Here is a 13,873-nt window from a genome sequence, read left to right on the forward strand (position 1 = left end):
TAGCAATCCACATTTTATAGCTGCCTTATCAAGTAGGGTCTTGCCATTCAGGCTCAGAGTGTACTTACCACGTGGGTCACCAGTGAATATATATGGGTCACCAGGAGTAGCACCACTATTACACTAACACTACAGCACATTAAGGGGAGGGGGGGTTTAAATTATCTTGCTTAATGCAATCTCATTATGTACTGTACATCAGTTGTCTGACATTATAAGGTAAAAGAATCCTTAGGGGCAAGTGATCATAATATGATCAAATTCACCCTGAAATTTGAGAAGCAGAAGCTAAAATCAGATGTATCAGTACTACAATGGTGTAGAGGGAATTACAGAGGCATGACAGAGGAGTCGGCCAGAATTGATTGGAAAAGAACACTGGCAAGGATGACAGCAGAGAAGCAATGGCTGAAAATTCTGGCAGCAATTCAGAAGGCACAGGACACAGACATCCCAAAGAGGAAGAGGTATTCTATAGGAAAAAAAAACACACAACAGTGGCTAACAAGAGAAGTCAAAGCCAACATAAAAATCAAAGACAGGGCATATAATACATCAAAAACTAGTGGGAAGTTAGAGGATTGGGAACATTTTAAAAGCCAACAGAAGGCAACCAGAAAGTTAGGAAGAAGGTAAAGATGGAATTCAAAAGTAAGCTAGCCAATAATATTAAAGAAGATACCAAAAGTTTCTTCAGACGCATAAAGTGTAAAGGAGTGGCGAGAGTGGATATCGGACGGCTGGAAAGTTATGCTGGGGAAGTAGTAATGGGGGACAACACAATGGCAGATGAACTGAATAAGTATTTTGCATCAGCCTTCAATGATGGAAGACACTAGCAATATGGTGGAAGTTCCAGGTGTCAGGGATCGTGAAGTGTGTGAAGTTACCATAACCAGAAAGAAGGTTCTTGGGAAACTGAAAGGTCTGAAGGTACAGTGCCTATGAAAAGTATTCACCCTCCTTGGAAGTTTTCATGTTTTGCTGTTTTACAACATTGAATCACAATGGATTTAATTTGCTTTTCTTTAATACTGATCAACAGAAAAAGACTCTTTCATGTCAGTGAAAACAGATCTCTACAAAGTGATCTAAATTAATTACAAATATAAAACACAAAATAATTGATTTCTTAAGGATTCATCACCCTTTAATATGACACACCAAATCATCACTGGTGCAGGCAATTGGTTTTAGAAGTGACATAATTAGTTAAATGGAGAACTGTTTTTGGATACCTGTGTATAGTCAAGGAGTTTCAATTGATTGTAGTAAAAATACACCTGTATCTGGAAAGTCCAACTGCAGGTGAGTCAGTATTCTCACAAAAACTACACCATGAAGACAAAAGAACACTCCATGCAACTCCACAAAAAGATTATTTAAGAGCACATGTCAATAACCAAGAAATGGAAAGAATATGGCACAGCTGTAAATCTGCCTTGAGCAGGCCGTCCTCAAGAGCCGAGTGACAGTGCAAGAAGGCAACTCATGATGGAGGCCAACAAGATACCTGTAACAACTCTGGAGGAGCTACAAGCTTCAGTGGCTGAGATAAGAGAGTCTGGGCATACAACAACTGTTGCCCAGGTGCTCTACCACTTGCAGCTTTATGGGAAAGTGGCAAAGAGAAAGCCACTGTAGAAAACAACTCACATGAAATCTCACTAGATTTTTCCAGAAGGCATATGGGAGGCTCTGAAGTCAACTGGAAGAAAGTTTTATGGCCTGTTGAAACCAAATCGAGCTGTTTGGCCATCAGACTAAAGGATATGTTTGGCGTAAGCCAAACACCGGACATCATCAAAAACACACCATCCCTACCATGAAGCATGGTGGTAGATGCACCATGCTGTGGGGTTGCTTCACTATAGCAGACGCTGGAAGTGTTGTGAAGGTAGAGGGTAAAATAAGGGCAACAAAATACAGGGAAACCCTGGAGGAAAACCTGATGCAGTTTGCAAGAGAACTGCAACTTGGGAAAAGATTTGTTTTCCAGAAGATTTGTTTTTTTAAGGAATATATGGGTCAGCACAACATTGAGGGCCGAAGGGCCTGTACAGTGCTGTAGTATTCTAGACCCCAAGCATAAGGCCAAGGCTATGCAGGACTGGCTTAAAAACAATAAAGTTAATGTTCTGGAGTGGCAGACTTCCATCCAATTGAGAATTTGTGGCTGGAATTGAAAAGGGCTGTCATTCACAATCCCCATGCAATCTGACAGAGTTACAGCAGTTTTGGAAAGAAGGATGGAGAAAAATTGTCATGTCCAGATGTGCAAAGCTGATAGAGAGCTATCCACACAGACTCAAGTCTGTAATTGCTGCCAAAGGTGCATCTACTAAATACTGACTTGAAAGGGGTGAATACTTAAGCAATTAATAATTTTGTGTTTTATATTTGTAATTAATTTGAATCATCTTGTAGAGATCCGTTTTCACTTTAATATGAAAGAGCCTTTTTCGGTTGATCAGTGTCAAAAAAGCTTAATTAAATTCATTGTGATCCAATGTTCTGAAATAACAAAACATGAAAACTTCCAAGTGAGATGAATACTTTTTATAGGCACTGTAGAAAAGGCACCTGGATGAGATGGTGTACACCCCAGAGTTCTGAAAGAGGTGGCTGAAGAGATCATGGAGGCATTAGTAATGATCCTTCATGAATCACTAGATTCTGGAATAGTTCTGGAAGACTGGAAAATTGCAAATGTCATTCCAATCTTCAAGAAGGGAGAGAGGCAGAAGAAAGGATATTATAGGCAGTTAGTCTGACCACAGTGGTCAGGAAGATGTAGGAGTCAATTATTAAGGATGAGGTCTCAGGGTACTTGGAGGCACATGATAAAATGACCATCATCAGCATGGTTTCCTCAAGGGAGAATCTTGCCTGATAAATCTGTCGGAATTCTTTGAAGAAATAGCAAGCAGGATTGACAAAGAATAATCAGTTGATGCTGTGGACTTGGATTTTCAGAAGGCCTTTGACACGGTGCCATACATGAGGCTGTTTAACCCATGGTATTACTTAGCATTGATAAAGCAGAGGCTGATTGGCAGGAGGCGAAGAGTGGGAATAATGGATGCCTTTCTAGCTGTCTACCAGTGACTAGTGTTCCACAGGGGTCTGCGCTGGGACCACTTCTTTTTACGTTATATGTTAATAATTTGAGGGCTTTGTGGCCAGGTTTGTGTACGACATGAAGATAGGTGGAGTGGTAGGTAGTGTTGAGGAAGTAGGGAGGCTGCAGGACTTAAGACAGATTAGGGGAAAGGGCAAAGAAATGACAGGTGGAATACAGTGTTGGGAAGGGTATGGTCATGCACTTTGGTAGAAGAAATGAAAGTGTTGACTAATTTCTAAATGGAGAGAAAATACAAAAAACGGAGGTGCAAAGGGACTTGTTATTCCTTGCGCAAGATTCCCTAAATATTAATTTGCAGGTTAACCAGAGAGTGGTGAATCTGTGGAATTCTTTTCCACGGGCAGCTGTGGAAGCCAAGTCTTTATGTATATTTAAGGCAGAGGTTGATGGATTCTTAATTGGTCAGGGCATGAAGGGATACTGGAGAAGGCAGAAGTTTGGGGCTGAGAGGAAAATTGGATCAGCCATGATGAAATGGCAGAGCAGTCTCAATGGACCATGTGCCTAAGCCTGATCCTATATTTTATGGTCTTATGGTCTTATTATCACGTCAGACCCATGTAAATCTTCAATACATCTTGCCCAGGAAACTGTTGAAATGACTTCCAGATAATTGCCTTTGCTTTGTAGTCATTTCTTCTGTCTGATATAATGCATAGGAAATGCACTTACTTGGATTTTATTATTTAGAGTAGCCTGGAGTAAAAATTTGAAGAGATTGTTACTTATTCTACATGTGGATATCAGAATAATTTTCAATTTCAAATGATTTAGCAAGGGCAGCTCATCACGCATAATTAAAATCTCATACACAAACAAATCCATTGAATTGATCTTTGAAGAACTGAGTTAGCTTTTTAGTCATTTATCTCAGGATTTTCAAAGGCAATTATAGGTGTAGTACTTATAAACTGTGTAATTGGACCCAGTCATTTGCATATTGGCAATTAAATATAATGAAATCCTCATGTTTATCCAAATACATTTGAAGTGGCCTTAAAATACTAGGCAAGGCAATTAGTCTGTGATTTGTCTCTGTCTGCGGAGGCCAATTACATATCCCTGGTGTTTTCCAAATTCAGTCAATCAGAACAGGTTTATACGACGGAGGCAGTTGGCAGCTTTTGCCACAGGTTAATTGATCAGCTGCCTTTGGAGTTTAACTCATGTCTATCATCTGACAGTCAACACTAATTTAAGCCATGATATAGTCTTTGAGCTGCAGAAGCATTAATAACTTCATTCCCCTCAACGCTAAACTGATTCTACAACTTTCAAGTTCATTCACTAGAACTCATGTTCTTGATGTTATATATTACTTATTTATTTATTATTAATTTTTTTTTGTATTGTACATGTTGGCTTTTCTCATATTGGTTGTTTGTTAGTCTTTGTGTGTAGTTTTTTTCATTGATTCCATTATACTTATGTGTATCTAGTGTAAATGCCTGCAAGGAAATGAATCTCAGGGTAGTATATGGTGACATATACAGATTTTGGTAATAAATTTACTTTGAACTTTGAAATTATATTTGGATGGAGATTAACAAATAAGATGATAAAATGAGATGATGAGTTTCAATTGGATATTAACTTGCTGGAAACAAAAGTTATGCTTTTAAGAACTTCTGAACTACTTTTAATTTATATGCAGGATTTATTTCCATATCTAAAGAAGGATATACCATTGATAGAAAAAGTCCAACATAGGTTAACCAGATTGACTTCAGAGATGGTGGGTTTGTTCTGAGAGTAGAGTTGAAGGAGACCTGGCCTATGGTCTCTTCAGAAGAATGAAAGGTGATCACCAGGCTCTCTAGTGTGGATTTAAACTTGGTGTTTCCATTGGCTTGAGTGTTTGGCACTAAATTTTCAGAATACGAAGTTGACCACTAGTGACTGACAGACCTTTTTCACCCAGAGGTGGAATCTGGAATGCAGTGCCTTGTGGGTAGTAAAAGCAAGTACTCCCACAACGTTCAATAAGTATCTAGGCCAGGGGTAGGCAACCTACGGCCCGCGGGCCAGAGGTATTTTGACTGGCCCACGAGCAAGTATTGAGATACTATACTTATCCGGCCCACGAACGATTTTTCCTTATTCTGAGTGTTTCACGCGACCACACTGACGAACATGCATGGCGTCTTGTTACACTGGCCCCAGGTTCCGTTTTGTTCCAAACCAAACGCTGGTTTATACGAATAACGGGAATGCAGACTAGCTTATTAATATGTATTAGATACTCTCCATGCACGCGCAGGTTTTCAGATGCGATTGTTCAAATTTGTAAACAGAAACAGCGTCACTGTGTTTTAACAAGAAATCTACACTAAATATCTAGATATTTACATGCACTACGATACTTGTTGAATAACCCACGTTTCAAAATAAAATCAAAGAAAAAAATGCCAATGGCAATGAATGCAAATCGCAGGAAGGTAGACGCTGAGTGCTGAAAAAGCAGTGAAAATGAAGGAAATACCCGTGCCAGCTACGAATTTTCAAAACGTATTGCAGAAAAGGTGAAGCCTTTTACAAATGGTGAGTTTGTCAAAGAATGTTTACTGGCAATGGTGGATATTGTTTGTCCTGAAAAGAAATCTTTATTTGCTTTTATCAGCCTGTCAGCAAGACTGATCACACGACGAGTTGAAGAAATGTCAGCAGATGTTAAAAGTTGTTTAAGGGATGCCTGCAACGAATTGCATTTTTTTTCAATTGCGGTTGATGAGAGTACAGACTTGAGAGACACTGCTCAACTTGTAGTGTTTTTGTGACAAGTGACCTCAACTTCTCAAATTTTTGAAGAGATTATTCAATTAATTCCTATGAAGGACATGGCTACAGGAGCAGACATTTTTGAAGCTTTGCTGAAAATGACGTCAGAAATGAAACTTAATGTGTCGAAGCTAATTGGCATCACAACTGATGGGGCACCAGAGATGGTGGGACAGAAAACTAAACTGAGTTCTTTGATTACTAACTGGCATCTTAGGTTAAGCACAAATGATTTTCTAGCATGTGTTATTCATTAATTTGAGGCAAAACATAACTAGATGTATTTAAATGGGTAATTCCCATATTTCAAGTTTCTTATGGCATTTATCTGGTCCGCTCATTAATAGGCGATCCAGCACACAGAGGCACAAAGGTTGCCGACCCCGATCTAGGCAATCACCTGTATTGCCAAGACATAGAAGTCCGGGAAGGCAAGGTTATTTAGATAGGTACTTGATGGTTGGTATTGAATGGTGGGACAAAGGGGTTGTTTCTCTTCTGTATGAAATGAGATATTTCTTCATCTAGGCAGTAGCTATTCTTTGGAAATGTCCATCTGAGAAGGCGAAGGATATTCAGTCACTGAGTATATTCCTGACAGAAATCAATGAAGTTTTGCATTCTATGAGAATTAAAGAATATGAATTAGCATCCTTTATTATTGGAAAGTTGCCCTGAGGTAAAAAGTTATCATTTGTCAGAGCAGGCAAAGAGAGGCTGAATGGCCTTCTCCTGGGTCCTTTTCTATATCCCTATAATTACTTGAGCAGCTCAGAGATTGTGTCAGGCTAATTTTAACATTAGAGGTTATTAATCACTGCATAATTTAGTAATATACATTTTGGTATATTTTTCAAGTAATAATGATTAATGCTTGTTGAACAGGGAATAATCTACAAAAATCCTAAATCCAAGCAACAATCAATTGTAAAGTGTATATTTGTCCATTACAGATGAGTCATGCAGAACAAAAGAACAGGCATTTCAGCCCATTAGGACCCTGGCAACCATCAACCAGCCATTTACACAAATCCTAAACAAATTCTAAACTGTGAAGAGACAGAGTGGAGTAATGATGGCGCTAAACGGCAACTCCTTTGCTTGTATCTTTGGAAGCAGCTCTATTTCTATCTTTAATTTCTTTATTTTTCCCTTTCAGGGTTCTTTGGAAGACTCTGACCTGGAGTTACACACTGACTTCGGTTCTTTGTGGGGATAGGACCCGCTCTTGGAGTTACATAACTGACCGTTGTTGTTCGGCAGGCCAAGAGCTCGGCCTAAGAGTCCAGCTCGGCTTCAGAAGCCTAGAATCTCTGGGCTCTGGAGGTAGGCGGATTGAGGGTCGATGTCATGGCAGGAGACCTGTGTGTCTTCGAGGGAGTTAGGATATCTGCTGTGTGCCCGAAGACCCGAGGTCCTTGAGATCTACTGGCATAGAGCTCGAAAAAAGTGACATAACATGAACCAGAGAGTTGTTTGTTATGACTCCCCGCTCGCTAGGAAAATGGAGACACCTCCTTCTCCCTTATTAGGGAGAGAGAGAGAGTCTGTGGTATGTCGTATTCCGGGTGAAACGCAAAGCCTTTGGGGTAACTGCAAGCCTGTGCCATTGCTTTTTTTGTCGGTGAGGGGAGGGTAGATTGTTGCTTACTGCCACTTACACACAGGAGAGAGGGGAGCTGGGGATACCTTGAGGTTCTAACATTTAAGTGTCGTTCATTCTTTGGGGCACTTCTCTGTGTCTGTGGATGGTTGTGAAGAGAAAACATTTCAGGGTGTATATTGTATACATTTCTCTGACATTAAATTGTACCTTTGAACCTTTAAACCTTTCATTCTCCCCACGAGCAGCTTCAAACTACGAAGAGGAAGAAAAGATCAAGATGACTTGATTTCATAATTGTGCAGATGTAGGTTGTTCTGCAGGGTGCAATAGAGCAAGAGAAGGAATAAATGCTGGAGAAGAATTCACTTACTTTCATTGCAGATGAGACCTGCCCACCCCGCAGGGCAGCTGCAGCCATTTCCCTCGGCTTTGCAGAGGCCACCATTCACACAGTCAGCGCAGGTCAGGCTGCAGTCATTGCCAAAGGTGTTGTCCAAGCAAACTACAAGTGGAAGAAACAGCATTGACACAAGACAGGAAGAAAAGTTAAGGGGGAACAAAAGACAGAGGTAAACCACAATCACTTTATATTTGGAATATTGAAAAAAATAACGACAGACTAAGAGGGACTGCCACAATTCACCAAGACTGTTTCAACAGATATGCAAATGGACTGGTAGTGAGTGAGAGAAGGAGGGAGAACATTTCAGAAAGAAGATGTGAGTGAGAAATGAAGTGGAAGTCAAAAAAATACTGAGACTTAGGATGGTGGCAGAGAAATGTGAAATTATTTTTCACTTTCATTAAGTAACACACATAACTAATTAATAGATGACACATACTGATTTTATGCACTAGTCTGAGTTCACTCCTCAAATCCTCCTGGTACAAGGGTGTCAGTGAGGGCTTGTAGTGAAGAAGCCGTGGGGGTCCCCTCAACAGCATTTCCTGGAATTGGACCAGTTCTATTTCTTCCTCTTCATCAAAATCTTCAAATTCATCTTCAAGAGCTGCAATATAAAAGTATCTTAGAAACTAAAAGGGAGGTTAGAAAAACAATTTATTGTTTAAATCTGACTGAACACATTTCTGGATCATGTTAAGCAATTCCAGTGGTAATACAGCTCATCAATCATTAAGTGATTAAAAACAAGAGATTCTGCAGATACTGAAAATCTTAAACAGAAATGCTGAAGGAATTCTGCAGATCAGGCAGCATTTATGGAGAAGAATAAGCAGTTGATGTTTCGGGCCAAGACCCTTCATTAGGACTCACAAAAACATTGACTGTTTATTCCCCTCCAGGGGTACTTCCTGACCTGCTGAGTTCCTCCAGTATTTTGAGTGTATTGTTCAGTGACTGGGCTCACTGCTGATGGTATGCTGTGGTAACTTATAATTCAGTTATGTTATGTGGTATCAATCAGATACATCCCAATAAGAGGGAGCATTCAACGACTACATCACTCTGAAAAGCCTGGTCAAAGGAACTGGTTTCAAGGAGGACCAAAACTGAGAGGTAAGAGGTGGAGAGGTTCAGAAAGGGAATTTCAGTGTTAGCTCTTCAGCTACTGATAGTATTAATTTAAAAATTTAAATCAAATCCTCAGAAAGAAATAACATAGGATTGGAAAACATAGAATCTCTATGGGTAGAGTTAGGAAACTGCAAGGGTGAAAAGATCCTGATGGGAGTTATATACAGGCCTCCAAACAGTAGCCAGGATGTTGGATACAAATTACATTGTGAGATAGAAAAGACATGTAAAAAGGGCAATGCTACAATAGAAATGGGGATTTCAACATGCAGGAAGATTGGGAAAATCAGGTTAGTGCTGGATTCCAAGAGAAGGAATTTGTAGGATGCCTACGAGATAGGTTTTTAAAGCAGACTGTGAGCCCACTAGTGGAAAGGCAATTCTGGAATTAGTGTAATGAAGCAGATTTGATTTGGGAGCTTGAGGTAAAGGAACCTTTAGGAAACAGTGATCATAATATGGTAGAATTCACACTGCACTTTGGAAGTGAGAAAATAAAGTCAGATGTATCAGAATTGCCACGGAATAAAGAAAATTACAGTGGCATGTGAAAGGAGCTGGCCAAAGCTGATTGGAAGGGGACACTAGCAGGAATGATGGCAGAACAGCAATGGCTGAAGTTTCTGGGAGCAATTCCGAAGATGCGAGAAAAATACATCCCAAAGATGAAGAACTATTCTAAAGAAAGGATGAGATAACAGTGGCCGACAAGGGAAGTCAAAGACAGCGTAAAGGCAAAAGAGAGGGCATACAATATAGCAAAAATGAGTGGGAAGTTAGAAGATTGGGAAGCTTTTAAAAACCAACAGAACTCAATAAAAAATCCATAAGGAGAGAAAAGATTAAATTCCATGGTAAGCTAACCAATAATATAAAAGAGGATAACAAAAGTTTTTTTCACATATAAAAAGAGTAAAAGAGAGGTGAGAGTGGATAACAACTGCTGGAGAATGAGGCTTGAGAGGTAGTAATAGGGGCAAAGAAATGGCAGATGAATCTGTTAAGTATTTTGCATCAGTCTTCACTGTGGAAACACTAACAGTATGCCAAAAATTCAAGAGCTCCAGGGGCAGAAGTAAATGTTGTTGCTATTACTAAGGAGAAGTCGTCAGGAAGGTGAAATGCCTGAAGGTCCATAAGCCACATGGAGCAGATGTAATATACCCCAGCTTTCTGAAAGAGGTAGCTGAACAGATTGTGGAGGCATTAGTAATGATGTTTCAAGAATCACTAGATCCTGTAGTGGTTCTGCAGGACTAGAAAACTGCAAATGTCACACCACTCTTTAAGAAGGAAGAGGGGCCGGATACAAGAAACTATAGGCCAGTTAGCCTGACTTCAGTGGTTCAGAAGATGTTGGAGTCCATTATCAAGGATGAGATTTTGGGATACTTGGAGGCACATGATAAAGTAGGCTAATGTCAGAAGGGGAAATCCTGCCTGACAAATCTGTAGAAATTCTTTGAGGAAATAACAGGCAGGATAAACAAAGGAGTGTCAGTGGATATTGCATACTTCAATTTTCAGAAGGCCTTTGACACAATGCCACACATGAGGCTGCTTAACAGGATAAGAGCCCGTGGTATTATGGGAAAGATACTAGCATGGATAAAAAATTGGCTGACTGGCAGGACACAAAGAGCAGGAATAAAGAAGGCTTTTTCTGATTGCTTTTACACTGTGGTCAGTGTTGGATCTGTTTCTTTTCGTGTTGTATGTCAATGATTTGGATGACAGAATTGATGCATTTGTAACCAAGTTTGCAGATGATACAAAGATAAGTGGACGGGCAAGTAGTGGTGAGGAGGCAAGGAGTCCACAGAGGATTTAGACAGAAGAGACAGATGGAATATGTCTTGTGTAGGGAAGTGTATGGTCATGTACTGGTAGATGGAATAAAGATGTGGACTATTTTCTATCAGGAAGATACATCTAAAATCAGAGGTGCGAAGGACTTGGGGTCCTTACGCAGAATTCCTTAAATGTTAACTTGCAGGTGGAGTCAGTGCTAAGGAAGGCAAATGCAATGTTAGCATTCATTTCTTGAGGGCTAGAGGGCTAGAATACAAGAGCAAGGATGTAATACTGAGGCTTTATAAGGCATTGGTCAGACTGCATTTGGAGTTTTGGGGCCTTAGCTAAGAAAAGATGCACTGGCATTGGAGAGCGTCCAGAGGAGGTACATGAGAATCATTCTGGGAATGAAAGGGTTAATGTATGAAAGGCATTTAATGGCTCTGGGCTTGTACTTGTTAAGAGTTTAGAAGAATGATTGGGGGGGAGGGGGTCTCATTGAAATCTATCAGATATTTAAATGCCAAGATAGAGTGGAAGTGGAGAGGATGTTTCCTATAGTGGGTGAGTCTATGATCAGAGGACACAGCCTCAGAATAGAGCGACATCCAATAGGAAAGAGAAGAGGTGGAATTTTTTTAGCCAGAGGGTAAAGAATCTGTGCAATTCATTGCCACAAATGGCTGTGAAAGTCAAGTCATTGAGTATATCTAAAGTGGATATTGATAGGTTCTTAATTAGTTGGGGTAACAGAGGCTCTGGGTAATAAATCAGCCACAATAGAATGGTGGAGCAGACTCAATGAGCTGAATGGCTTAATTCTGTTCCTATGTTTTATGGTCTAATTCTTGTTGGGGAGCCTGATTCACTGGCCTAAGCCTCAGGATACCAGTTCAGTAAGACAGCCATTATATTACCATACCCCATCAGTCAACTCATGAGATTTTTAAAAAGCTAACTATGAAACAACCAGACCGTTAAAAGAAACAATGCAGACATTCAGGGAAGGGAATATGCTGCTTTGTCCAGCTGTGCAGAAATTGGATCACACCTGTTATCAATGCTCTGAATGATTGTTGCATTTAACACTAAAGCAAGAGGGTTCGCTGCCTAAGATCTCCAAAGTTGGATAAAATCCAAATGCAAAAGACCATGAGGGCTCTTTACACCCAGAAATAGTCCCTAAAACAGGGCCTCTGTGTCTCTCAATTGCAACACATGCAATTTAACACAACGCTTGACAACTTGTAAGGGATTGACCAAGGCACAGCAATCAGAATAATACATCCACCTCAGTCAACCATGCAAACTCCACCTACAAACATCTGTGTGGTGAGGTATATCAATCACCAAGCAGGGTGATGAGAAGCCTCTTGACAGCACCACCATCTGCAGGTTCCCCTCCAAGTTACACACTGGTGTGTTTAGGAAATACTATTTCACCTTTTCATCATTGCTGGATCGTAATTCTGAAGCTCTCTGCCAATCACCAGTGTGGGATACTCTTCACCACAAACACAGGAGGGGTCTGGGAAGATGACTCACCTGCACCTTCTTCAAATTTTTAGGGGTCGGAAACAACATTCTCTCTATTTTTTTTTACAGCTACATGGACTGACCATTGCTCTGAGCAGGAAATTTTTACACAGCCTGAAAACTGTGGCGCTTCAGTAAAACATTATATAAAAGAAAATTCCAGCTGTGCGGCAACAAAGTCTATATGCGTGGGAACATTTAAGTTACCGCACAGTTTAGAACGAACAGTGGTGGGAAATCAACTCTCACAACCAGCACAACCTACATCCCACAAGTAAATGAAAAGAAACTCCTGCACATTAGATCGTTATTTCAAATATCCTGTCTGAATTTTCCCAAATTCACATTTTGTTTCTTTTGATTTTGGCCATGAGAAAGAACATTTCAGACCATGTTTTCCCATGTTTATGTGAATTGTTAAACCAGTTCAAACTTTCAGCAGAAATCCTGTCAACAAGACAAACGGAAACTAGAGGTTTAAGAGTAAATACCTATTATAAAACTTGTAAAACCCACAGCTTGAGACTTCTAACAATATATTCTCAGAAATCACATTTTAATGTTTTCTGTAACTGACATGTTTTGGCTGTCTTTACTCACAAGTACAGCTCTTCCTGTCTGTATCCAGCTTAAATCCTTCCTGACATTTACACTGAGAGGATCCACGGATGTTTATACACAGATGTTCACAACCACCATTGTCTGCTGAGCACTCGTTCACATCTGTAAACAGAAATCGAAACAGAAATTTAACTGACATGGTAATTGACTTCTGGGATCAGATACAACCTATGTAGAAATGCCGACTAGAATAACAGCATAAGAAATAGAAACAGAAGTAGGCCCTTCAGGGTCAAAATCTCTCAAAAGTTCCTCACCCACTGAGTGAAGAAACTTCTCTTTATTTTAGACTTAAACAGCCTTGCCATGAATCTGAAACTGTAGACCCTGGTCCCAAAGTCCCCTCGTAGGAGAAACATCCTCCCTTAAGCACACTGAGTTCTTTAAGAATTTTGTGAGCCCCAATGAGATTCCTATTCTTTGAAGTATTAAAGATATAGTCACAGTTTGGTCAATCTCTCTTCATATGGCAAAGCCTCCATTCACTACACTCCTGTTTTATTTTTGACAAGTACGCCTCTTCCATGGAATAATGAGCTGTTGAGTGATAACTTACTCAAACAAAGTCAAGAAATATCTGAAATAATTTTGGTTGGTCCCAAAGCCAAAATGAGGTAAACTTCTTAATAAACTTGAGAACTTGGCTCCCCTTCTAAAATCAGAAATAACAACTGTGGGTTTAATCCTTGATTCAGATTTGAATTTCAAATCCCATATAAAGAAAGTGGCCAGAGCAGCATTTCTGCACTAAAGAAATATTGCAAAGGTACATCGTTTCTGTCATGTAATGATGCTGAAAAATTAATTCACACCTTTATATCGAATAGACTAGATTACTGCAATGCAATTTTTGACT

General features: G+C 39.9%; 1 protein-coding gene across 1 annotated transcript in view; it reads right to left on the minus strand.

Annotated features, from left to right (window-relative positions):
* Positions 1 to 13,873, minus strand: part of LOC140195877 (uncharacterized) — a 456,388-nt gene that overhangs the window by 118,210 nt on the left and 324,305 nt on the right. Inside the window, exons 12-14 of the mRNA XM_072254523.1 lie at positions 12,997 to 13,119; positions 8,372 to 8,539; positions 7,900 to 8,031 (exon numbers count right to left, since the gene is read on the minus strand). Coding sequence (XP_072110624.1) covers positions 7,900 to 8,031; positions 8,372 to 8,539; positions 12,997 to 13,119 — 423 coding nt within the window. The remainder of the gene's footprint in view (positions 1 to 7,899; positions 8,032 to 8,371; positions 8,540 to 12,996; positions 13,120 to 13,873) is intronic.

Source organism: Mobula birostris, chromosome 4 (genome assembly GCF_030028105.1).
Source record: "Mobula birostris isolate sMobBir1 chromosome 4, sMobBir1.hap1, whole genome shotgun sequence".
Lineage (NCBI taxonomy): Eukaryota > Metazoa > Chordata > Chondrichthyes > Myliobatiformes > Myliobatidae > Mobula > Mobula birostris.